The sequence below is a fragment of the Lynx rufus genome, unplaced genomic scaffold (genome assembly GCF_022079265.1).
Source record: "Lynx rufus isolate CCGP_SWC_20201006 ecotype Redwood Valley unplaced genomic scaffold, mLynRuf1.p SCAF_2, whole genome shotgun sequence".
NCBI classification, from domain to species: Eukaryota; Metazoa; Chordata; class Mammalia; order Carnivora; family Felidae; genus Lynx; species Lynx rufus.
Window position 1 is genome coordinate 121,408,196 of NW_025814834.1, and position 27,130 is coordinate 121,435,325.

The following is a 27,130-nucleotide window of genomic DNA, read 5'->3' on the forward strand; positions in this document are numbered from 1 at the left end:
AAGATTTCCTGCCATTCCTTTCTGGCCTGCCAAGTGTCAGTAGATAGGTCTGTCACTAGTCTTATCGGTCTCCCTTTATATGTTTATAGAGCTGTATATAGAGCATGTTTATCCCTAGCTGCTTTCAGAATTTTCTTGTTATCCTTGTATTTTGCCAGTTTCACTATGATATGTCGTGCAGAAGATCAATTCAAGTTACGTCTGAAGGGAGTTCTCTGTGCCTCTTGGAGTTCAATGCTTTGTTTCCTTCCCCAGATCGGGGAAGTTCTCAGCTATGATTTGTTCAAGTACACCTTCAGCCCCTTTCTCTCCCTCTTCCTTCTTCTGAAATTCCTGTCAAACGGATATTGTTACATTTGATTGCATCACTTAGTTCTCTAATTCTCCCCTCATACTGCTGGATTTTTTTTATCTCTCTTTTTATCAGCTTCCTCTTTTCCCATAATTTTATCTTCTAATTCACCTATTCTCTCCTCTGCCTCTTCAATCCGAGCTGTGGTCGCCTCCATTTTATTTTGTGCCTCATTTATAGCATTTTTAGCTCCTCATGACTATTTCTTAATCCCTTGATCTCTGTAGCAATAGATTCTCTGCTGTCCTCTATACATTTTTCAAGCTCAGCAATTATTTTTATGACTATTATTCTAAATTCTTGTTCCATTAGAGTGCTTAAGTCGTTTTTGATCAATTCATTAGCTGTTGCTACTTCCTGGAGTTTCTTTTGAGGAGAATTCTTCCATTTTTTCATTTTGGATAGTCCCTGGGGTGGTGTGGAACTGCAGGGAACTTCCCCTGTGCTTTCTGGAGTGACTTGTGTGGGTGGGCGGGGCTACAGTCAGACCCACTGCTGGGGCCACAGTCAGACTGGTGTGTACCTTATCTTCCCCTCTCCCAGGGGTAGGACTCACTGTGGAGTGGTGTGGCCCCTGTCTGGGCTACTTGCACACTGCCAGGTTTGTGGTGCTGCTTCCATGGGGTCTGGCGTATTAGCTGGGGTGGATCCACAAGGTGCACCAGGATGGGAGGGGTAGGCTCAGCTTGCTTTGCCATCAGTGGTCTGCTGCGGGAAGGGTCTTGCAGCACCGGGAGGGAGGCCGACCCGTCAGAGGGATGGATCCACAGAAGCACAGCGTTGGGTGTTTGCATGGTGCAAGCAAGTTCATGATGGGAACTGGTTCCCTTTGGAATTTTGGCTGGGGGATGGGAGAGGGAAATGGCGCTTGCCAGTGCCTTTGTTCCCCACCAAGCTGAGCTCTGTCTTCCAGGGCTCAGCATCTCTCCCTCCTGGCATCCTCTCACCCTCCCGCTCCCCGAGCAGAGCTGCTGACTTTTAACATTCCATATGTTAAGTCCTGCTTGCTGTCAGAACACACTCCGTCTGGCCCTCCACTTTTGCAAGCCAGATTCAGGGGCTCTGCCTTGCTGGGTGGGCTGGCTGCCCCTCCACCACCCCGGCTCCCTCCCTCCAGTCCATGTAGCACGCACCACCTCTCTACCCTTCCTACTCTCTTCTGTGGGCCTCTCGTCTATGCTTGGCTCTGGAGAGTCCGTTCTGCTGGTCTTCTGGCATTTTTCTGGGTTATTTAGGCAGGTGTGGGTGGAATCTAAGTGATCACCTGGACCAGGTGATCCCAGCGTCCTCCTACGCCGCCATCTTCTCCTCCCTATTTTATTGGTTTTTAAATATAATTTATTGTGAAATTGGCTAACATACAGTGTGTACAGTGTGCTCTTGGTTTTGGGGGTAGATTCCCATGGTTCATCACATACATACAACACCCAGTGGAGGTTCCTCAAAAAATTAAAAATAGAACTACCCTACAACTCAGAAATAGCACTACTAGGAGTTTATCCAAAGGATACAAGAGTGCTAAGTCATAGGGGCACCTGTATCCCAATGTTTACAATTCTGATTTTAAATCGACTACATTACCCCTGAAATCTATCCAACTGAAAAAATCATATTCAGCAAGGTAAAAATTGTTGCCAACTGGTGTAAATGTTTGTGATACCAATTTTATTTAACAAACATACCCAATATGAATGTCTAATTTACTTGTTTTCTCCTTTTCTCTTTATAGAGGATAAGGATCCTAATTTGGACACAATGTTGAATATCCCATCAGCACTTACTGCAACAGTAATTCCTGTCGTAGTGACTGTTCCTCAAGGCAAAGGAAAACCAAAATCAAAAGGCAAAGAAAAACCCAGAGAATCAATTAAAGAAGAGGAACACCCAAAAGAAGAAGAGATAAAGGTACAGGGACTTGCCATGGATTCCAAAACTCTACTCCTACCTCAGTGTTAACTTTTTTTAAATCATGAGTTAGGTCCATAGTGTTATTGCACCACACATACATTCTTGTGCAAATGAATTAACATTCCCTGGAGTTTCAATTTTGAATGAATGAGAAGAGATGTGCACACAGGAGTTGGGTCCCTATGCCAGGAGACATATTGTCATATACACCTCTCTCAGGTCTTTCATTCTAAACTCAGCAGGACAAGCTCAGCCTTTTTTGCCACTCTGGTTCTTGAGTTTTCTTTGCTCTTGGTTGGTTAAGTTCCTACCATTCTCTACGTACTTTATTTAGCTTCATTAGATAAATAACAATTGAAAGAGGAGTATCTTTAATTAAATAATGGAAATGCTTCCATTTGGTAAACTTGGGCTCAGATTTATATGCCAAGGATTGAAGGACAGCCTGCTTCTGGCTAAAGACCAGTTCACCCTGTACCTCCAACCTGCCACCCAATGCAAACACACACTCACAGAGGCTTTGGTTCCAAACATGTTCCTGATAGAAGAATACAGATCAAAAGAAGAGCAAGAAGAAAACCACTGATGAACTCTTGACTCTTTAGGCATTTACTAGAACAGCTGTGCAGTTTGTACAATGTACAAACACTCAACTCGTTAGAATAAAAAAACGTGTTAAAAAGAGATCAGGGATCTTGATTTCAGACCTCGGCCCTTTAAAAGTTATGGGGTTTGTATGCTACTTAGCCTCTCTGTGCCATATTTATTTAGCTTTACTGCAAGATGACTTTTCTCAAGCCAGGACACTTGACCCTTGCTAAATGAAAATTGCATGGTGTTTGATCAGAATAGCCCTGGATAATTCATTAATTTGACTGAGAGCAATTTCAGCTCTCCTAAAATTTTTAAAAAGTGACGCTAATGGATGGATGGGAGATAATTACTGGTTTTTTGTGTAATGGTAGGTTTGTCATAGCAAGGTTCATGTCTTTAAGCAGTATTGTTCATTTTACAGAATTTCATAATTTCTTTCCTGTTAATTTGGTTTTGTGTTTTTAATTGATTTTTAGCTAACTTTTCAGATTTTATTATTTGTTAGTAACAAAGGCAGAGCAATTTAAATGATCAACAGTAGAAGACTAATTAGAATAAACTAAAGATCCAGAAATAAGGGATCGGTTGGAATGACTTTCGTGGCTAACAAAAGAAAGCCGACTGGAAAAACTGAAATTATTATCATGAGGGGTTGGTTGGAAGCAACCAAATAACTTTGATTCTGGAATGCAATTAACCAACCAGGTATTCAGGCATAGTTGGCATAAAATTAATTAGGATTTTTCCCTAGACACACCCAAACTTCATCAGTTTATAAATAATCTTTTTTTGCCATTTTTAAAATGTTTTTACTTACTACAAAAGTAATGCCTGCTGGGGCGCCTGGGTGGCGCAGTCGGTTAAGCGTCCGACTTCAGCCAGGTCATGATCTCGAGGTCCGTGAGTTCGAGCCCCGCGTCGGGCTCTGGGCTGATGGCTCAGAGCCTGGAGCCTGTTTCCGATTCTGTGTCTCCCTCTCTCTCTGCCCCTCCCCCGTTCATGCTCTGTCTCTCTCTGTCCCAAGAAAAATAAATAAACATTGAAAAAAAAATTAAAAAAAAAAAAAAGTAATGCCTGCTTATTAGAGAAAAATAAGGACACATATCCTAACAGCATAACATTTCTAACACCCAAACTTTAAAAAATACACAAAGTGGGTAGTGGGGATGTGATCAGCCTTTACACCCACACTTGCAAACAGAAATATCATTCAAGGCCTACTTCAAGGCCCAACTCCTCCATGATCCTTTCCTAACTATTCTCATTAACTTTGATATCTTCATTTTTTGAGGAGAGATGTGCCAACCATTTGGTACTATAATTTAATTGTTTCACATGTCTATGTACCATTCTACAATATAGAATATAAATTGCACAAAGGTAGAGACTCATGCATTTTATAGGTTCCATCACAGGGCCCACTAGTCATTGGCAAGTCATATGTTAAGCACTCAGCAAGTCCATGCTTAGTTGTAATAAATCAGTAGCTCATTTAGAAAATAACACTTATTCACATGTTAAATTATTTACAGGAAGAAGTGGAACCAGAACCTGTTTTACAAGAGACTCTTTATGTTCCCACTTTCCAAAACCTAAATGTGTCTTGCCCCAATGGGCTCCTAGTGACCTTCATTGGGCAAGAGTCTACAGGTGAGTGTTAGCTGGTGTAGAGCAAGGAGGGAGTGGAGCAAAAAAATATAGAAAACAATTAAATCACCATTGAAAGTGTGTATTTTCCTACTAGTTAAATATACTTGTTAATAATGAACAATAGGCTAATGATAATAACCCTCATTCTCTGAGCATTTACTGTTAGCTTGGCACTAAGTATTTAATAGACATGAAAAAATACAACTATTATAGAGGCGCCTGGGTGGTTCAGTTGGTTGAACATCCAACTCTTGATTTTGGCTCAGATGATGATCTCATGGTTCATGATATCAAGCCCCGCATTGGGCTCTGCACTGTCGGCCAGGAGCCTGCTTGGGGTTCTCTCTGGCCCTCCCTGCTCATGTTCTCTCTCTCTCTCTCTCTCTCAAAATAAATAAATAAACATTTTTTAAAAATACAACTATTTTAAGCTAAGTCCTAATAATTCCATTTTACAAAATAAATTGAGGCTTCGGGAAGTTCATTAATTTGCCTAAGGTCACTCAACTCCTAAGTGGCAGAGATAAAAGTCCATTCTTGGTCCAGTGATGGCAAAGCCTAGAGGCCATACAGAAATAACAGACATTATAAAATCATATGCTGATACTTGAGAACAAGACTGATTTCCTTCAAGCATTCAACCTGCACTTGCCTCTCCCTCCTTTGTGCTCACTGTCCTTTGTTTTCATCAGACCAGCAAATTAATATACCTGCGTCCCTTCGTAGAGGCAGGAAGACAGGGCCCACAATAGCTGTTAAGAGCACTGGCTTTGCCATCACTGGACCAAGAATGGACTTTTATCTCTGCCACTTAGGAGTTGAGTGACCTTAGTCACAATAAGTACAAGTAGGATTTCTTTAATTACCCTAATTGGGGCATCCACGTTGGTGACTGAATTTGCATATCACTTAAATGGAGACCCACTATTGCGATAGAATTAACAGAAGCAGCAAAGCAAACATGGGCCTGGGACTTGAGTTCTGACTATATGGCCCTTTCAGTTACTTACTGTCTGTAGACCATGTTTCTTCATCTATAAATGTTGTATTGTATCAGTGGGTCTTGATCTTTTTTCACAACCAAATATGCTCTTTATTATAATTTCCTTATGTACACCATATTGGAAAAGTATATCTATCAAAGAAAAAGAGTATGCCTATTGAAAAATAATTCAATGTCATATTTACTTGCCACCCAAATGAAAAGAAACTAAATGTTGCAGTTGATCTGATTTGTCTCAATCTTGTTTTTCATTAGGCTTTATCAATTATTAAAAATAGACCATGATTCTTGGAATCGATTTCCCAGGATTTCTAGTGGTCCAGGTTTTCCATGATGAGATGACTGTGTGATGACCATGAAGGGTCTTCCAGAGTCAAAGTCAAAGATGTTATGAGTGTACTAAGAGGGATATTTCTAGATAAGAACATATTTGTCTGCTTGTTCACTTGATCCTATTATCAAATTCCAGCTTTCCACCTTTTTTTATTAGTTTCATTATCCAGCCTGATATTCTCATCCTTATATCATGGTAGACAATGTGGTTAATAATAACTCTGCTTGGAACATGTAATCTTTTAAAAATCTTCCATATATTATGAATATCCTAATTCAAGTCTGAACATAATTACAACATAAATACCAAAGGAGCAATGTTTTCATTAGGGTCAGCCTTGCACAGAAGGAGGGAAGGTCATGCGGTATATGAAGAAAGAGCTTTCTTGGGTGACCTTGGACAAGTCATAACCCCTCTCCACCTGAATTTCTTCATTTATAAGATAGTGTCATATACTAAACAGAGTTATTATGAGTATTAAATGAGAAAATACTTTCTAATTTGGAGCATACTAATCCAGTGTTAGGTTTTGGGTGGTTTTTGTTTATTTTGGGTCATGGTAGCAGCAGTTGTTTTTACAACATGAGAAAACAGTTAAGCCTAGAGACCCGTTCAACTCCTAGGCCTGCCACTTAACTGTGTGACCTTGGAGAAGCTATAAGCCTTTCCAGCCTCCATTTCTTCAAAACCCTGGAAAGTGAGTGTCTCCCTTAAAAGTTTGCTGGGATGAGCTGAATAAAATACATATACAAAGCATTTAACATATAAAAACATCCAAGTAAGTGCTTATTAGTTTATTGTTAGTAATACTTCTGTGACTTAGAGGGTATCACGAAGGGCCCTCATTTCAAAATATTTTTCTATCAGCCTGATACAGTCCTTGAAATGCCATCATTACATGTTGATAAACCACTTTACAAATTGAGAAGAGGAAAATATTCGGTTAGCAAAAACTGAATTCTCGTTAATATTTTCTTTTGAAGGAAATTACCAGGTGCTTTTCTCCTTGATTGCCAGCTTAGAGTAGAATGCTGAGAAAAATCTGGATTTGGTTAGAGATGAGGGGATGATGTTAACTCTGAAAAATGATGAAATATTTTGGAAGGGCAAGCCTGAAGTGAGTGACTCCCCCTGAGGCTCCAGGCAGCCAGGGGTCACCAGGAGAGCATTGAGCACCCAGGGGCAAGAGCTTAGTCAAGGGCAAGAGAAAAGTGCCAACAGGAAGAAAAGGGAACCTCTAAGACAGCAAAGCTCTGCTTCCTTCCTAATTTTGCCAGAGGTGTCCTAGCACTCATGAGAAAGAATGGGTTGTACATAGAGAAGGTACCTATTGAGTACCTATAGACGACCTTCTTTACTACATTTGACCATAGCAAAGGTAGAAAAGAACCAGTGCTCTGCACCATCGGTCATGACATGGAAACTGCCCTATTACTCAGCTGTAGACGGAAGAATGAAAACAAGCAAAAAGATAAAACACCGGCCACACAGCATTGCCCAGTTCACATTAAGGCTTGCTTTTTTTTCAGATGGGAATGTTATGGATGAGGAACCTACTTGGGACATCATGGTCCGGCAGAGCTACCCCCAGAAGGTGAAGCACTATGAGTACTATAAGACGGTGATGCCACCAGTGGAACAGGAGGCATCAAGAGTTATCACCAGGCAAGGCACTGTTGTCAAGTACATGTTGGATGGATCCACACAGGTAAGAGAATGTTAGATAAATAATTCTCCTTCCTGCTGCAAAGTAAAATACAAACAAGCTATATGGAGCAGGCGTAGTGTTGTGGTAGGTAAGAGGGACAACCCACTTGAAAATAGAGTGACACCGGAGATGGAAAATTGAGAATAGAACAGTAGAATAGAATAGAATAGAATAGTCTGCCAATAAGACTATTTGTATCCTTATTATAAATAAGCTTATTCTATATATGACCCAAGGCTGAGGATTAAACACAGTGTTCGCCTCCTCTGCCTCTCAAGGCACCTTAAAATAATTTAAAAAAAAAATACTTTTGAATAGTGCATTCACAACTGTACTGGAAAACAAGATGTGTCATCAGTGGATGAAAATTTTGTGAGAATTTCTAGAAAATGCAAGTCAGGTGAGATCAGACTGACGGAGAAACATAAGAAAGTTTAAAACATGTACAGTGAAAAGCCTGCAGCAAAATTCAAACTCAGAAGTTTTAACACAGACATTTCACAGATGGAGATCCGCGCTGAGAAAATCAAGTTAGTGTCCCAGGTGACTCACTACTACCTGGAGGGTGGCAACCAGACATCAAAATACCCAGGAGATGTGTGTCGTGCTCCATTCCTTCCCAGCGACCAGAGGCTACGCCACCAAGAAGTGAACAGGGATCCTCAAACAGAAATATGACTGTGCACCCAAGAGTCATCAACCTTACAGAAAAACCAACTGCATGAAAGTAAATTACAGAATAATAAAAAATTAAAGACAGAGGACCTAAAAAGAAGCATAGTTAAACAAAAAACTTGGAAGTGAGTAGAAGTAATATAGACAGAGACTTGAGAGGCTAACGATCTATAAAATAACAATAAAAAAAGAACAGTTGCTGGGGGAAAAAAATCGAGAGTTTTTAGGTACTAAAAATGACAATTGTGTATCAAATCACTATGTTGTACACCTGAAAGTCAGATAACAGTGTATGTCAGTATACTTCAATTAAAAATTTAAGAGGGGACTGGGTGGCTCAGTCAGTTAAGTGACCCACTCTTGATTTTGGCTCAGGTCATGATCTCATGGTTATTGAGTCCAAGCCCCGTGTCAGGCTCCGCACTGACAGTGTGGAACCTGCTTGGGATTCTCTCTCTCTCCCTCTCTCTCTGCCCCTCCTCTGCTCATGCATGCTCTCTCTGTCTCTCTCTCTCTCTCTCTCTCAACATAAATAAACTTTAAAAATACAAAATAAATAAAAATTTAAAAGGAGAAAAAACAAGAAAAATAATTGTGAAAATTGGGGGGGGTGGGGGAGTGGATTGTGAGGGAGAGAAATGTTAAGAGACATGGAAAAGGGATCTGAAGAATACAATCTCCAGAAGAAGAAAATGGTGGGAGTGAAGAAGGAAAATAAAGGAAGAAACAACATAGGGAATTTTCCCAGAACGAAAAAAAAAATACTTTGGATTAAACAAGAGTCGATCAGGATTGATACTAATAATCTTTAAAAGATCATCTAGATATGTTGTAGTGCAGTTTTGGGACTGCGCAGACAGACAATCCCGAAAGCTTCCTAAAGGAAACCAGTTACCTAGTACAGAATGGACGGGATGGACGTTAGATTTCTCATGAACAGCAGCTGGTGGTGGTTCTTGTCACATTGGTAAGCGATAGAGATTGATCCAGACAGATGTATCTGTAGTACCTGTAGACACCATATCTACTAGATAGATATTGACAGACACTAAACATTTAAATATGTGATAAAGTTTTAAATGTAGTCATTATGTAAGTTGCAACAGAGTGCATAATTTTCCAGTGGCCTAGGGGAAGGATAAAGAATAGAGAAAATAGGGGTTCCTGGATGGCTCAGTCGGTTAAGTGTTCAACTTTGGCTCAGGTCATGATCTCACGGTTCGTGAGTTCAAGCCCTGCAGCAAGCTCTATGCTAACAGCTCGGAGCCCGAAGCCTGCCTCGGATTCTGTGTCTCCTTCTCTCTCTGCCCCTTGGCTCATGCTCTATCTCTCTCTAAAATAAATAAACATTAAAAAAATTTTTTAATGGAGAAAATAAAAACTCAAGTTAATCCAATAAAAGACAAGAAATAAAAAGAAAGGAAACAAAATAGAAGGTAAATGGAAAACATTAAATAATATTATTTTGCTGGATAGTAAGCTATTCTCTCTGCGCTCCCAATCTATCCTCCTATATTATGTTTGTGTTGCTGAGTCTGGAGGTCTGCAATGAGCGTTTTTCCTTTGGATTTATTTTAACTTATGTCAGTTTGACACAGCATTAAATGTTAACCAGCCTCTTGCTTGCTTCTGAGAACGTAAGGATTTCGCTTTTCCTTCAGATTCTCTTTGCCGATGGTGCCGTGAGCAGTAGTCCTGATTCAGGTTCTGTTTGTCCTCCTGGTGAAATGCCAACAAGCCCTCACAGTGGCGACTTTATGGACACGGCTTCTCAGCATAAATCAGAAATTGTACCATCTGAGATTGTCATCACAAAGAAAGGTAATAATTGAAGCCTTTCAGTTTATAATGGATTTAATAAGCCTTCAAATGCTCAATAAATGTTCATTATTGTTATTCTTTTACTTCTCATCTTTTCTATGAATATATTCATCTATACTCATAGACGCATATACATATGTATAAACTTTAATTGGAATCACGGCATTACACACTGTCATGAACTGCTTCCTTCTCGTAGTACTAAATAACGAACATTTTCCTATGCCATTATATACACTTCCACATTAGGTCTAGTGCTGGGCTAGTGTTTTAGGGTTAGTTGACCAGATAGGCAATGTCAAGGTTCTAAGTAGGCATCTCTTTGGTTCTCTTGACTTTCCTCAGAGCTGCAAAGGCCCCAGGTTCTCATGTAGTAACCCTCAAAGCAAAACGCGAAGAGAGTGGACACAAGAACTTTCACGGTTGTCTCTCTATCAGGGAGGAAAACATTTCTGGATTCCACTGCCTTCCCCCACCAGAAGACCTTCCCTTATATCTCACTGACTCGACCTGGCCAGGGACCCAAGCTGGAAAAACAAGCATTTGACGTTTCTGGCCTTTTTCTCAGGAGATGCGCACTACCTGTAGGGAAAAAAGAAGTCGGGTAACAGTTGAGTAAGCAATCAACAGTGTCTGCCATAGTCTAAATTATGCAATTGCTCTCCTCAGAGGTATTCTCAATTTACACCCCTACCTCCTGTGTTGTACGAAAATATTTCCTTCCTCATACCCTTGCCGATGCTGGATTTCCTCATTCTCTTAATCTTATTCCATTTGATAGATAATTAATAATCTTATTATTGTGGGCGGACTAGGAAGATGGCGGCGTAGGAGGACGCTGGGCTCACCGCGCGTCCTGCTGATCACTTAGATTCCACCTACACCTGCCTAAATAACCCAGAAAACCGCCAGAGGATTAGCAGAACAGAGTCACCAGACCCAAGTGCAGACGAGAGGCCCACGGAAAAGGGTAGGAAGGGCGGCGAGGCGGTGCGCGCTCCACGGACTGGCGGGAGGGAGCCGGGGCGGAGGGGCGGCTCGCCGGCCAAGCAGAGCCCCCGAGTCCGGCTTGCAAAAGCGGAGGGGCCTGACGGACTGTGTTCCGACAGCAAGCGCGACTTAGCGTCTGGGAGGTCGTAAGTTAACAGCTCTGCTCAGAAAGCGGGAAGGCTGGAGGACAAAGGGAGGGTGAGCTGCGGAGCCCCCGGACGACAGAGCTCAGTTTGGCGGGGAACAAAGGCGCTCTCCAGCGCCATCTCCCCCGCCCATCCCCCAGCCAAAATCCCAAAGGGAACCGGCTCCGGCCAGGGAAATTGCTCGCTCCGCGCGAACACCCAACTCTGTGCTTCTGCGGAGCCAAACCTCCGGCAGCGATCTGACTCCCTCCGGCTGCACAGGGCCCCTCCTGAAGTGGATCACCTAAGGAGAAGCGAGCTAAGCCTGCCCCCCCTGCCGCCGTGCACCTTGCCTTCCCACCCCAGCTAATACGCCAGATCCCCAGCATCACAAGCCTGGCAGTGTGCAAGTAGCCCAGACAGGCCACGCCACCCCACAGTGAATCCCGCCCCTAGGAGAGGGGAAGAGAAGGCACACACCAGTCTGACTGTGGCCCCAGCGGTGGGCTGGGGGCAGACATCAGGTCGGACTGCGGCCCCGCCCACCAACTCCAGTTATACACCACAGCACAGGGGAAGTGCCCTGCAGGCCCTCACCACACCAGGGACTATCCAAAATGACCAAGCGGAAGAATTCCCCCCAGAAGAATCTCCAGGAAATAACAACAGCTAATGAGCTGATCAAAAAGGATTTAAATAATATAACAGAAAGTGAATTTAGAATAATAGTCATAAAATTAATCGCTGGGCTGGAAAACAGCATACAGGACAGCAGAGAATCTCTTGCTACAGACATCAGGGGACTAATGAACAGTCACGAGGAGCTGAAAAACGCTTTAAAGGAAATGGAAAACAAAATGCAAACCACCACAGCTCGGATGGAAGAGGCAGAGGAGAGAATAGGTGAACTAGAAGATAAAGTTATGGAAAAAGAGGAAGCTGAGAAAAAGAGAGATAAAAAAATCCAGGAGTATGAGGGGAAAATTAGAGAACTAAGTGATACACTAAAAAGAAATAATTTACGCATAATTGGTATCCCAGAGGAGGAAGAGAGAGGGAAAGGTGCTGAAGGGGTACTTGAAGAAATCATAGCTGAGAACTTCCCTGAACTGGGGAAGGAAAAAGGCATTGAAATCCAAGAGGCACAGAGAACTCCCTTCAGACGTAACTTGAATCGATCTTCTGCACGACATATCATAGTGAAACTGGCAAAATACAAGGATAAAGAGAAAATTCTGAAAGCAGCAAGGGGTAAACGTGCCCTCACATATAAAGGGAGACCTATAAGACTCGTGACTGACCTCTCTTTTGAAACTTGGCAGGCCAGAAAGAATTGGCACGAGATTTTCAGGGTGCTAGACAGCAAAAATATGCAGCCAAGAATCCTTTATCCAGCAAGTCTGTCATTTAGAATAGAAGGAGAGATAAAGGTCTTCCCAAACAAACAAAAACTGAAGGAATTTGTCACCACTAAACCAGCCCTACAAGAGATCCTAAGGGGGACCCTGTGAGACAAAGTACCAGAGACATCACTACAAGCATAAAACATACAGACATCACAATGACTCTAAACCCGTATCTTTCTATAATAACACTGAATGTAAATGGATTAAATGCGCCAACCAAAAGACATAGGGTATCAGAATGGATAAAAAAACAAGACCCATCTATTTGCTGTCTACAAGAGACTCATTTTAGACCTGAGGACACCTTTAGATTGAGAGTGAGGGGATGGAGAACTATTTATCATGCTACTGGAAGCCAGAAGAAAGCTGGAGTAGCCATACTTATATCAGACAAACTAGACTTTAAATTAAAGGCTGTAACAAGAGATGAAGAAGGACATTATATAATAGTTACAGGGTCTATCCATCAGGAAGAGCTAACAATTATAAATGTCTATGCGCCGAATACCGGAGCCCCCAAATATATAAAACAATTACTCATAAACATAAGCAACCTTATTGATAAGAATGTGGTAATTGCTGGGGACTTTAACACCCCACTTACAGAAATGGATAGATCATCTAGACACACGGTCAATAAAGAAACAAGGGCCCTGAATGAGACACTGGATCAGATGGACTTGACAGATATATTTAGAACTCTGCATCCCAAAGCAACAGAATATACTTTCTTCTCGAGTGCACATGGAACATTCTCCAAGATAGATCATATACTGGGTCACAAATCAGCCCTTCATAAGTTTACAAGAATTGAAATTATACCATGCATACTTTCAGACCACAATGCTATGAAGCTTGAAGTCAACCACAGGAAAAAGTCTGGAAAACCTCCAAAAGCATGGAGGTTAAAGAACACCCTACTCACGAATGAGTGGGTCAACCAGGCAATTAGAGAAGAAATCAAAAAATATATGGAAACAAACAAAAATGAAAATACAACAATCCAAACGCTTTGGGACGCAGCGAAGGCAGTCCTGAGAGGAAAATACATCGCAATCCAGGCCTATCTCAAGAAACAAGAAAAATCCCAAATACAAAATCTAACAGCACACCTAAAGGAAATAGAAGCAGAACAGCAAAGGCAGCCTAAACCCAGCAGAAGAAGAGAAATAATAAAGATCAGAGCAGAAATAAACAATATAGAATCTAAAAAAACTGTAGAGCAGATCAACGAAACCAAGAGTTGGTTTTTTGAAAAAATAAACAAAATTGACAAACCTCTAGCCAGGCTTCTCAAAAAGAAAAGGGAGATGACCCAAATAGATAAAATCATGAATGAAAATGGAATTATTACAACCAATCCCTCAGAGATACAAACAATTATCAGGGAATACTATGAAAAATTATATGCCAACAAATTGGACAACCTGGAAGAAATGGACAAATTCCTGAACACCCACACTCTTCCAAAACTCAATCAGGAGGAAATAGAAAGCTTGAACAGACCCATAACCAGCGAAGAAATTGAATCGGTTATCAAAAATCTCCCAACAAATAAGAGTCCAGGACCAGATGGCTTCCCAGGGGAGTTCTACCAGACGTTTAAAGCAGAGATAATACCTATCCTTCTCAAGCTATTCCAAGAAATAGAAAGGGAAGGAAAACTTCCAGACTCATTCTATGAAGCCAGTATTACTTTGATTCCTAAACCAGACAGAGACCCAGTAAAAAAAGAGAACTACAGGCCAATATCCCTGATGAATATGGATGCCAAAATTCTCAATAAGATACTAGCAAATCGAATTCAACAGCATATAAAAAGAATTATTCACCATGATCAAGTGGGATTCATTCCTGGGATGCAGGGCTGGTTCAACATTCGCAAATCAATCAACGTGATACATCACATTAACAAAAAAAAAGAGAAGAACCATATGATCCTGTCAATCGATGCAGAAAAGGCCTTTGATAAAATCCAGCACCCTTTCTTAATAAAAACCCTTGAGAAAGTCGGGATAGAAGGAACATACTTAAAGATCATAAAAGCCATTTATGAAAAGCCCACAGCTAACATCATCCTCAACGGGGAAAAACTGAGAGCTTTTTCCCTGAGATCAGGAACACGACAGGGATGCCCACTCTCACCGTTGTTATTTAACATAGTGCTGGAAGTTCTAGCATCAGCAATCAGACAACAAAAGGAAATCAAAGGCATCAAAATTGGCAAAGATGAAGTCAAGCTTTCGCTTTTTGCAGATGACATGATATTATACATGGAAAATCCGATAGACTCCACCAAAAGTCTGCTAGAACTGATACATGAATTCAGCAAAGTTGCAGGATACAAAATCAATGTACAGAAATCAGTTGCATTCTTATACACTAACAATGAAGCAACAGAAAGACAAATAAAGAAACTGATCCCATTCACAATTGCACCAAAAAGCATAAAATACCTAGGAATAAATCTAACCAAAGATGTAAAGGATCTGTATGCTGAAAACTATAGAAAGCTTATGAAGGTAATTGAAGAAGATTTAAAGAAATGGAAAGACATTCCCTGCTCATGGATTGGAAAAATAAATATTGTCAAAATGTCAATACTACCCAAAGCTATCTACACATTCAATGCAATCCCAATCAAAATTGCACCAGCATTCTTCTCGAAACTAGAACAAGCAATCCTAAAATTCATATGGAACCACAAAAGGCCCCGAATAGCCAAAGGAATTTTGAAGAAGAAGACCAAAGCAGGAGGCATCACAATCCCAGACTTCAGCCTCTACTACAAAGCTGTCATCATCAAGACAGCATGGTATTGGCACAAAAACAGACACACAGACCAATGGAATAGAATAGAAACCCCAGAACTAGACCCACAAACATATGGCCAACTCATCTTTGACAAAGCAGGAAAGAACATCCAATGGAAAAAAGACAGCCTCTTTAACAAATGGTGCTGGGAGAACTGGACAGCAACATGCAGAAGGTTGAAACTAGACCACTTTCTCACACCATTTACAAAAATAAACTCAAAATGGATAAAGGACCTAAATGTGAGACAGGAAACCATCAGAACCTTAGAGGAGAAAGCAGGAAAAGACCTCTCTGACCTCAGCCGTAGCAATCTCTTACTCGACACATCCCCAAAGGCAAGGGAATTAAAAGCAAAAGTGAATTACTGGGACCTTATGAAGATAAAAAGCTTCTGCACAGCAAAGGAAACAACCAACAAAACTAAAAGACAACCAACGGAATGGGAAAAGATATTTGCAAATGACATATCGGACAAAGGGCTAGTATCTAAAATCTATAAAGAGCTCACCAAACTCCACACCCGAAAAACAAATAACCCAGTGAAGAAATGGGCAGAAAACATGAATAGACATTTCTCTAAAGAAGACATCCAGATGGCCAACAGGCACATGAAAAGATGTTCAGCGTCGCTCCTTATCAGGGAAATACAAATCAAAACCACACTCAGGTATCACCTCACGCCAGTCAGAGTGGCCAAAATGAACAAATCAGGAGACTATAGATGCTGGAGAGGATGTGGAGAAACGGGAACCCTCTTGCACTGTTGGTGGGAATGCAAATTGGTGCAGCCGCTCTGGAAAACAGTGTGGAGGTTCCTCAGAAAATTAAAAATAGACCTACCCTATGACCCAGCAATAGCACTGCTAGGAATCTACCCAAGGGATACAGGAGTACTGATGCATAGGGGCACTTGTACCCCAATGTTCATAGCAGCACTCTCAACAATAGCCAAATTATGGAAAGAGCCTAAATGTCCATCAACTGATGAATGGATAAAGAAATTGTGGTTTATATACACAATGGAATACTACGTGGCAATGAGAAAAAATGAAATATGGCCTTTTGTAGCAACGTGGATGGAACTGGAGAGTGTGATGCTAAGTGAAATAAGCCATACAGAGAAAGACAGATACCATATGGTTTCACTCTTATGTGGACCCTGAGAAACTCAACAGGAACCCATGGGGGAGGGGAAGGGAGAAAAAAAAAAGACGTTAGAGTGGGAGAGAGCCAAAGCATAAGAGACTGTTAAAAACTGAGAACAAACTGAGGGTTGATGGGGGGTGGGAGGGAGGGGCGGGTGGGTGATGGGTATTGAGGAGGGCACCTTTTGGGATGAGCACTGGGTGTTGTATGGAAACCAATTTGTCAATAAACTTCATAAAAAAAAAAAATAAACAAAAAAAAATAATAATAATAATAATCTTATTATTGTGTTAATTTGCATTTCTTTATTACTGGTGAGGTTGAAAATTTAATAATTTTTTTCTTTATGAATTTTTCTATTCACATATTTTCTTGTTTACCTTTGGGAGGTTCATTATTTACATATTTATTTGTAAGAGATCTTTAGATGTAGGACATGTGTGTTTGTGTACCAGGCACAATTCTGAATAAAGTATTAAATCAGTGAATCCTCATAGCAACCCTGTGTGATATATATTTTAATAATCCCACTTTACAGATGACGAAATTGAGACACAGAGAGGTTAAATAACTGCCTTGAGGCCTCTCAGCTAGTAAGTGGGAGAGCTGGGATTTCGATCTGGACACCTGCATTGCAAATTTTTCTCAATCTCTCATTTGACTTAAATGGTCTGAGACCAGGATTTAATCTTCTTTGTCAGTTTCACACACACACCCCTCCCCACCACCACCACAGTAACCAACGACCAAGAGGCAAATTGAATTCCTTTTTTGGTTACTCAAAATTTAGTGAAATAGACTTTCCTTTGGTAGTAGCAAAAGGTCCTTGGTTGAAGTGAATGAAAGCGTCCTCATAGCTTTCAAACTCCCCAGCTCAAAGGCTCCTTCCTTTTCTGATAGGAGAGGACTTCACGTAAGGGTGGCCACTTTCCTTAGCACCCCACAGGGTTCCAAAGAGTTTCCACCTCCAGCATGGTGTGCTCCAGATTTCTTCAAAGCCCTCCCGTCCGAGGTGATGCATTCACTTTAAAAACAAAAACAAAACGAAAAACAAATAGACTTTTTCTTTTTGAGAGAGAGAGAGAGAGAGAGATAGTGTGAGAGAGTGCATGGGCAGGAGAGGGGCACAGGGAAAGGGAGAATCTTAAGCAGCCTCCACACTTCAGCACAGAGCCCAATGCCGAGCTAGATCCTACAACTGTAAGATCGTGACCTGAGCCAAAGTCAAGAGTCCAACACTCAACTGACTGAGCCACCCAGGTGCCTCTAGACTTTTTTAAAAAGTTTTTTAAAAATATTTATTTAGTTTTAAGAGAGAGAGAGAGACAGAGCGTGAGCAAGGGGAGGAGGAGAGAGAGAGGGAGACACAGAATCTGAAGCACAGAGCACAACGCGGGGCTTGAACTCACAAACTGTGAGTTCATGATCTGAGCCAAAGTCGGTCGCTCAACCGACTGAGCCACCCAGGGGCCCCACTAGACTCTGTTTTTAAGAGCAATTTTAGGTTTGCAGAAAAAATGTGCAGAAAGTACAGAATTCCTCCGTGCTTCCTCTCTATCTGGCTCACTGTTTTCCCTGTTTTAAACACATGTCATGGGGCGCCTGGGTGGCTCAGTCAGTTGAGCGTCTGACTTCAGCTCAGGTCTTGATCTCACGGTTCATGAGTTCAAGCCCCACATTGGGCTCTGTGCTGACGGCTCAGGACCTGGAGCCTGCGTCAGATTCTGGATCCCCTTCTCTCTCCGCCCCACCCCTGCTTGTGCTCTGTCTCTATCTTTCAAAAAAAAATGAATAAACATTAAAAAAATTAATAAACACATGTCTTACAATTGATGAACCAATACTGATACATTATTATTAACTGAAGTCCATAGTTTGCATTAGGGTTCAATCTTTGATATGTACAGTTCTAAGGGTTTTGACAGATGCGTAATGTAGTGAATCCTACCACTACAATATCATACAGAATAATTTTACTCTCTGTGGGAAAAAACAAAAACCCTGTGCTCTATTTATTCATCTTTCTCCTCACCCTCTCCCAAAAACCAGTACCCGTGAGCCAACACTCTCTTTTCCCCTCCACCCAGGACCTCGGAACCACTAATCTACTTTCTGTTTCTATGGATTTACACATTCTGGACATTTCATATAAACAGAAGCATACTATATAAGACCTTTTGTGACTGGTTTCTTTTTATCTAGTGTAATATTTTCAAGGGTCATCCATGTTGTAACTTGTGTCAGTACCTCATTTTTATAGCCGAAGAATATTCTCTTGTATGGATATATCGCACTTCGTTTACACATTCATCAATGATGGACATATAGGTTGTTTCCACTTTTAGGAAATTACAAATAAAGCTGATACAAACATTTCTGTACAAGTTTTTGTGTGGACATATATTTTCATTTCTCTTGAGTACATAAACCAGGAGTGGAATTGCTGGAATAATAACTCTGTTTCTCGTTTTGAGCACCTGATAAACTGTTTTCCAAAGCAGCTGCATTATTTTATTTTTCACCAGCATGTCGAACACTTTTTCATGTGCTTAGTGGTCATTTTTTACCTTCTTTGGAGAAATGGCTATTCAAATCCTTTCCCCAATTTTTTAAAAGTTATCCATCCTCTTCCTATTGAGTTGTAAGTATACTTTGTATATTTTGGATACAACTTCCTTATCAGATACATGATTTGTGAATATTTTCTCCCATTCTTTGTGCTCTTTTTCTACATTCTTCATGATGTCTTTTCATGGTGTCCGTTTTGCTGAAGTCCAATGTATCTGCTTTTCCCCCCCCTCTGGTTGCTTGTGGTTTTGGTATTATATCTAAGAAATCAGTGAATAATCCAAAGTCACAAAGATTTATTCTTATATTTTCTTCTAAGAGTTTTATATTTTTAGTTCTTGCATTTGGGGTTTTTAAATCCATTTTTATAGAACTTTTAAAAAATATTTATTTACTTCTGAGAGAGAGAGAGAGCACGTGCACACATGTAGGGAGGAGCAGAGAGGGAGGGAGACACAGAATCTGAAGCAGGCTCCAGGCTCTGAGCTGTCAGCACAGAGCCCCACGCGGGTTGGGCTCATGAACCATGAGATCATGACCTGAGCTGAAGTCAGACATTCAACCAACTGAGCTTCCCAGGTGCCCCTTTATATAATTTTTTATACGACAAGAGATAGGGGTCCAGATTCATTTTTTTGAGTTTACTAAAAAACAATTATTTCCCCCATTGAATTGGTTGGCACCTCAGTCAAGAATCAATTAACCATCAATGGTAAGGTTTATTTTTGGACTCTTACTTCTGCTCCACTGATAAATATGTTTGTCCTTATGCCAACATCTCACTGTCCTGATTACTACAGCTTTATAAGTTTGAAACTGGGAAGTGGGAGTCATCCATGTTCGTTTTACTTTTTTAATGTTGTTTGGACTACTCTGGGTCCCTTGCATTTCTCTATGAATTTTGGGGACAGATTGTCAATTTCTACAAAAGAGGCAGCTGGGATTTTTATAGAGATTCCACTGAACATGTAGTTAAATTCTGAGAGTATTGACATCTTAACAATATTGTCCCTAATTCATGAACTTGGGATATCTTTCCACTTATTTAGAACTTCTTTAATTGCAATCCATACTGTCTTATAGTTTTCGGTGTACAATTATTACGATTGTTTTGTTAAATTTTTCCTAAGTGTCTTATTCTTCTTGATCCTATTATAAATGGAATTGTTTTCTTTATTTTTGGATTGTTCATTGATGGTGTATACCAATATAATTGATTTTTTTGTTTGCATTTTGAGCTAGTATCTTAAAATCTTGCTGACCTTTCTTATTCTACCCTTTTTTTGTTTTGCAGCAACTCTGGAAATAAGATCCTAACCCCCAGTGTTTGTTGTTGTTGCTGTTATTGCTGTTTGTTTAGTGACTTTACTGAACTTGTTCTTGCAAATATCTTTCCTTTGTCCTGTGTAGCTACTGAAGTTTTTGCTCTGTTAGCCCAGTGGTCAGGTAGTGATTAGGCAGGGGTTCCCTTACATGCCTCAAACCAACAAGTCTCCCAGCCTTTGCCAAGGGGATGTGTGTGCTTACTGGGGCATTCCTTCATCGTTCTCGCAGTTTAGACCCTAGCCTTAGCCTCAAACTCAGCCCGTGTTTCTCAGGTGTTTCTTGGACATGAGTACAATCCTGCATGTACATGTGGCCTTCTAGATTCCTAGGAAAATGACAGAGTTTTTCAAAGTCCCTTTGGTCATCTCATTCTCTAGCTTTTCCTTTTAAGTTTTTAGGTCAGCCTCTTTTTTGCCCCAGCTGTTACTGCTGCCTTAGACAGCCACGCTGTGAACAATCGCCACTGACTGTTTCAGCAGGAGCCCCAGGAAAAGGTGGTTTATAATGAGCGAATTCTGACCCAGGTCAGGGTGAGGATTTTCAGGGAGTTTTCAGAGAAGTCAAACAATGACAAGTCTTTGGGAATGGGGCTTTTAGAGAGAATTGCAGGCCTATCTGCCCCCTCCAGTGGCTGCCAGATTGTCACAGCTACTATAACTCCAAGGCTACTGTTTTTCAAGGTTACTGCAGAGCTGGAGATGGGGTGGAGGGCATGGAGGGGGTGGGGGTGGGTGCAGATGGAGGGTGAGAATTGGGCAAGTTATAACAACACAAAGCAGTTATTCTTACTGAGATTCAACTGTTTTCTTGAATTGTTTCTTGGATTGTTGCAATTCTTTGGTTTATATCCAGAGTTCTGAAAGAGTTGACTTTGATCATTTTTTCCCAGCGCTCTCACTGTTTTGATCGAAGAATGGTTTTTTGAAGGTCCTTTCTTGCCATTCCAGAAGTACTTCTCCCATCTCACAAGAAATACTCTTTAGTATTTTATTTATTTTTAGCTCTAAATATTTTCTAATTTCCATAATGACCTCCTTTTTGACCCATAATGTTTTTAAATTTCCAAAACTATGAAGTGTTTCTAGGTTTTTTTTTTTAATAGTTGATTTTTAACTAATCTTTTGAAATTTGTCAAAACATGATGTATAGCCTCATATATGGGCAAGTGTTGTAAAAAGTCTGTGTGTGATTGGAAGGGCATGTATCCTGTAGTTATTGAGTATAGTGTTCTCTTTATGTCTATTAGATCAAACCTGTTGGTTGTGTTGTCTGGTCCATTTTCAAGTTCAGCAAACTTCTCTGCAAAGGACAAGATAGTAAATATTTGACTTAGACCTTGTGAGCTGTATTATCTCTGTCACAACTACTCAACTCTGCCCTTATTACATGAAGGTAGCCATAGACAATACATAATCAAATGAGCATGCTGTATTGTGTTTAAATAAAACTTACTTATGAACACTAAAATTTGAATTTCATGTAATTTTCACGTATCACAAGGTATTATTATTCTTTTGATTTGTTAATTATATAGAAACGTCAAAAGAAGTGTTACTTCACAGACTATACAAAAACATACAGCAAACCATATTTGCTCTACATGTCAAATTTACCAATCAGTATTGTATAACTTCACAGATATTTTTAATCTGCTGTAACAATTTGTTTCAGCAGAAGTATGTTTTAAGGGTAGAATAGTCTACTCAGTGCTATACTCCTTATAATTTAATCTTTACTTCTTTATTTCTGAAATTATTACATCTTTTGAATAGTTCTGTCTAATTTTTCTTTATATACTTTGAGGATATGGTTTTAGATACTTATAAATTTAAAAATTATAATATCTTTGTGGTGAATTTAACATTTTATCAGTATGCAGTGGTTTTTTGTTCTAGGATTCTTTTTTGCCCTAATGTCTATTCTATGAGGGCAAAATTGTATTTTGCTTATCTTATTATGTTATGTTATTATATTATTATAGACACACCAGCTATTAATCCCTTTACAGTGTAACTTTTTCATATTTTATTTTACTTCCTGTGGTTTATGTTTAAATGTATCTCTTGTGAGCAACTTATAGGGTAATATTTTTAAAATTCAGTTTGATAATTTTTGTCTTTTTACTGGAGCTTCTAATCTATTTATCGTATAACAGATAGCTTCCCAAAAAATGTGTTTATGTTGTATTCATCCTTGGATGATAATTTCACTGGGTACAGAATTCTGGATTGACAGATGTTTTCTCTCAGTATATTCACAAAAATTCTCTATACTCTTCTTGCTTCCAGTGATGATGTCGAAAAATTGGCTGTCAGTCTAATTGCTATTGCTGTGAAGATAATCTAACTGCCTTGAATATATTTTCTTTTTTTATTATAATTTCAATACAGTTTAGCTGGGTGTGGATTTCTTTTTATTTATCCAGTTAGTATACATTGAGGTTCTTAAATCTCTGGGTTAATATCTTTCATTGATTCTGGAAAGTTCTCAATAGTTGCCTCCTCAAATATTGTTTCTGTTCCTTTTTTTCTCTTCTTTTAGAATTCTAGTTAAGCATGTATTAGAGATTTTTACCTCTCTTTTATTATTTCTATCGCTTTGACTCTCTGAGATTCATTCGAAATAATTTCTACAGGTCTATCTTTCAGCGCTCTTTTAATGCTCTGGAAATAGAAGTAAGTCCAAATTAAATCCTAGGGCAATGGTATCTGTCTTATTTGGGTCTTCCCATTAGCTGAGTCTGCATATTAGTCCAGGATCGATGCTCTGATGCACATTTGGAAGACTCTGAGGAATCTTCCAAGAGTTAACAATCCTTCACTATCTTTTCTTGTAATTTGCTTCTGGGTCTGAATTCACTTCATCACTGAGGTTTGATAACATGGAGCAAATCTATCCTGAAAAAGGCATTGAGACATTATTCAGAGTTCCTTGAGGGCTTTTTCATTACTGTCTTCCAAATAGATCGTGGTAGGGAGGGATAGGGATGAGATATGCATCAGATGATTATCAATGGAGTAGTCGAACTCTACAAATCCTCTCCCCTAGTGAGAGGCCAAGGATATATGCCTGGTTGGTAAAGTTCTCCAGATCCAGGGCTGAAGAAAGCTGTCTCCTATCTGTGACTAACAAAATGACAAAATCAGGGGAATGAAGAGTTAAAAATCTCATATAATGCTAGAGTTAAGTAAGTCAAAAGAAGGAGTCAAAGGTAGGGAGCAAAGGTAGGCTTTAAAAACCAGGGTACAGAGCCCCAAATCTGGAATCCAGGGAGCTATAAGCAATACTCAAAGGTATACAGCAGTTGACCAAATAGGTATCGTGCCATAGAGGGTGAGCTGTATATGCATGTGTCTATTTGGGGAGAGGTGGTGGGAATCCAGCCAAGGTTCAAGTGCATAACTTGATATATTTTTCCACTTGAAAAATAATATAACTGATGAATACTACATAGAATTTCTATGCCACAGTGTCTGAGGTAGTTTACAGTGTGTTAAAACTTAGTAATTTATGTAATTGATATTATAGTTACATTGTGTTTGATTTTACTTGAACTTCTACAGGAAAAAGTCACAAAAATCAGTCATCAATGGCACATAAGAATGAAAGCCATGAACCTCACCCAGAGACGGTTCAAGCAGTAACTCCTGTAGACGTTCATGTAGGCACCTGGTTTACAACCACACCTGAAGGAAATCGGATTGGCACCAGAGGACTGGAAAGAATCGCAGACGTGACCCCATTATTATTCTTTAAGGCCACAGATCCTGTCAGTGGAACGGTATGGCAAACTATTGTATGTTGCAAATTTTTATAAGTCATTAGAGCTCTGAAACACATAGAAGAGTGCCTGGCAAATAATTAGTTTTCTGTAACTGGTAACTAGGTGGATGGATGAACACACGGACCCGTCTTCCCAAACACAAAAACACTGGGTGGTTTATTTGACTAACGTAACGTGCCATGAAATAATAATTTTTGAAATGAGAAACAGATCATGAATGTACCACATTTAACACTTAGAAGATTGTGTCACATGTTTCTTTATGTTGAATGTATTTGTGTGTATGTCTTATCTTCTGGAAGTTGGGCTGTGCTTGGTTCCTACTTCTTTCTGTGCAGCTGGGATGAATGCTAGAAATTTGCTCGTGATCCTTGACTGCAAAGTATGTATGGTATATTTAAGGAGATACTCACATTAAATAATTCAAGAATTTAGCAACACTCCAGAGCAACTGTACAAAAGATTTTATTTGTGGCCTAAGAATAAGTGACAAATGAGTGGTACAGAAAATAATGGTTTGATTAATGATAAGAAATCGAAACTTCTGGGATGAACAGTAGCACCTTCTGTGTGCTGGGATTTCTGTTAGGGATTTGGAGTTTTGTATACACTATCTCATTCAGTCTTTGCACCAATGAATATTATATGACACTGATGAGGAAATTGGGCCTCCGCAAGTTAAGTAATGTGGTCAAGAGTATATCCAGGAAGTGTTGGATTCCACTTGGGCAGCTTTCAGGTCTTTCCGCATCTGCCTCAGTTGCAGAGAGTTGCTTTGCCTGACTCACATGGTTCCAAGGTAGCTGCGTGCAGTGACTGAGTGAGGCAGGGGTATGCCAATCTGGCTCCTGCTACCAGACTTGGGACACTGGGGCAGGGGATACTGGCTCCCGAGCTCCTGCCAGTTGACTGAGGTTTTGTCGGGTCTGTGCCACAGCTCAGCTTCTGCCTCTGCCCGTTCATGCTTCCTTCCCCTTCCTTTCACAGATGGTGTCCAATTGGCAATAATAGCAATTTATATAATACATATTTCAATCATGGTGTTCAATTGGCAATAATTGCAAATTCTATAATATATAATTCAACCATTGAGTATTTTCTAACTTGTACTGTCCTAACTGTAAGGGCCACAATATTTCACCAAAGAGTGCAGATGGGTGTGAGAGTGGGTTTATCAGCTGTTTTTTGACTCAAATGTCTGGGGCTGTTGGAAGCAGGTGATAATTGCCTTCTTATCTCTTTATAGTAGGCAGAAATCACTATATATGAGAAAGAAATGTACACTATTCATTATTTTAGGTTCTTATCCTTGGAACTCTCAACCAGTATGTATAATGAGGAATACTGCTGCAGAATATAGTGGTTAAGAGCATGATTCACCTTCTGTTCTGATGACATTAGGCCAAGATTGGCATACGAAAGGCAGCCTCAGCAGGTCATGCTTACTTTAAACCTATAATTTTCAAGGAGGCAGAACCTGGGGTCATGTTTCCAGACAGAACTCGGCCAGGCCAGTCCTGATACTAACTTTTCATTCACAAATACATGACAATGGAAGGAGCATCAGTGTTCAAGTCAAACAGCCTTCGTCGACACCAGCCCTGACATTTGCTGAGTGACCTTGAGCAAATTTCTTAACTTCTCCAAGCCTAACTTCCATAATCTACAAAATGGGGATAGCATTGCCCGCCTCCTAGGAACTGTTGTAAAGCTTTGTCCAAGTAGATGAGATAAAACTTTAGCTTATAAACAGATAACCAGGATTTTGATGATATTCAATGAGGCATAAAAATAAACGCACTTGGGATTAACCCACCTGACCAAATGATCATGCTCTGCCTTTGTATGTTCAGGTCATGATAACTCGAGAAGACAGAGTGATCATTGTGGAAAAGAAAGATGGTACTCGGATAGTGGATCATGCTGATGGTACCAGAATCACAACCTTTTATCAAGTTTATGAAGACTGTATTACTCCTCCAGATGATCAAGAAATAAGTAAGTTATCCTTGCTTTTGCTTTTTTATTTTGAGAGAGAGCGAGAGAAAGAGAGAGAGCATGAGTGGAGCAGAGGGAGAGAGAATCCCAAGCAGGCTCCATGCTCAGCACAGAGCCCAACATGGGGCTCAATCCCATGACCCTAGGATCCTGACCCGAGTCGAAATCAGCAGTTGGTCACCCAGCCCACTGAGTCACCCAGGTGCCCCAAATATTTGATGTCTTTAGAATAAGACAAGGAGGAGCCTCACTGCTCTTATTAGCACACACAAGAAAAAGATTTTTTTGAAGAACTCTGTCAACCAAAGAGTGCGTGCGCAGTCAAGAGCGGAGCCTCTTAGGTCCTGCTGTTACAATCTTTACCCTCAACAGACACGGGAGTGATAAAAGCCCTAGCTGGCTGTAGATAGCAATAGCACCTTTTTCTATTTTCACCACTAAAACCTAGACTGGTCTAGATTGGTGGCAATTAAAAGTAAATAATCATGACTCAATTACCCTGGACATCAGTGCTCACACCTGTTTCCATTAATCCTTAAGGAATCTGATCTGCTTACAGGTGACCTCAGGTCCTCCTTCAGTTCTGAACACGCCTCTCATCAGAGAGATGGTGTGAGAGAAAAACAAGCGGGGGCTCGAACTCACAAACTGCAAGATCATGACCTGAGCCAAAGTCGGATGCTTCACCAACTGAGCCACCCAGGCGCCTCTTAAGATTTTTAAAGACAAATTATTCTCTGACTCCCTTTTCTTTAATTCCAGAGTTTATTTGTTCAGTGCATTAAATGCTTCATTAAATGTCGCCAAATTAAGTGCGACAAAATTGGCAAGTGAATGGGTAAAGAACAACCTTCCTACCCCACTGGTTAGAGGGAACATTAGAAGAGCCACCGGAGAGGGCAATTTAATGTGCCTATCATACGAT

General features: G+C 40.3%; 1 protein-coding gene across 1 annotated transcript in view; it reads left to right on the forward strand.

Annotated features, from left to right (window-relative positions):
• SPAG17 (sperm associated antigen 17) overlaps positions 1 to 27,130 on the forward strand; it is a 215,282-nt gene that overhangs the window by 145,298 nt on the left and 42,854 nt on the right. Inside the window, exons 25-30 of the mRNA XM_047085237.1 lie at positions 2,082 to 2,257; positions 4,387 to 4,504; positions 7,371 to 7,549; positions 9,886 to 10,045; positions 23,987 to 24,204; positions 26,061 to 26,205. Coding sequence (XP_046941193.1) covers positions 2,082 to 2,257; positions 4,387 to 4,504; positions 7,371 to 7,549; positions 9,886 to 10,045; positions 23,987 to 24,204; positions 26,061 to 26,205 — 996 coding nt within the window. The remainder of the gene's footprint in view (positions 1 to 2,081; positions 2,258 to 4,386; positions 4,505 to 7,370; positions 7,550 to 9,885; positions 10,046 to 23,986; positions 24,205 to 26,060; positions 26,206 to 27,130) is intronic.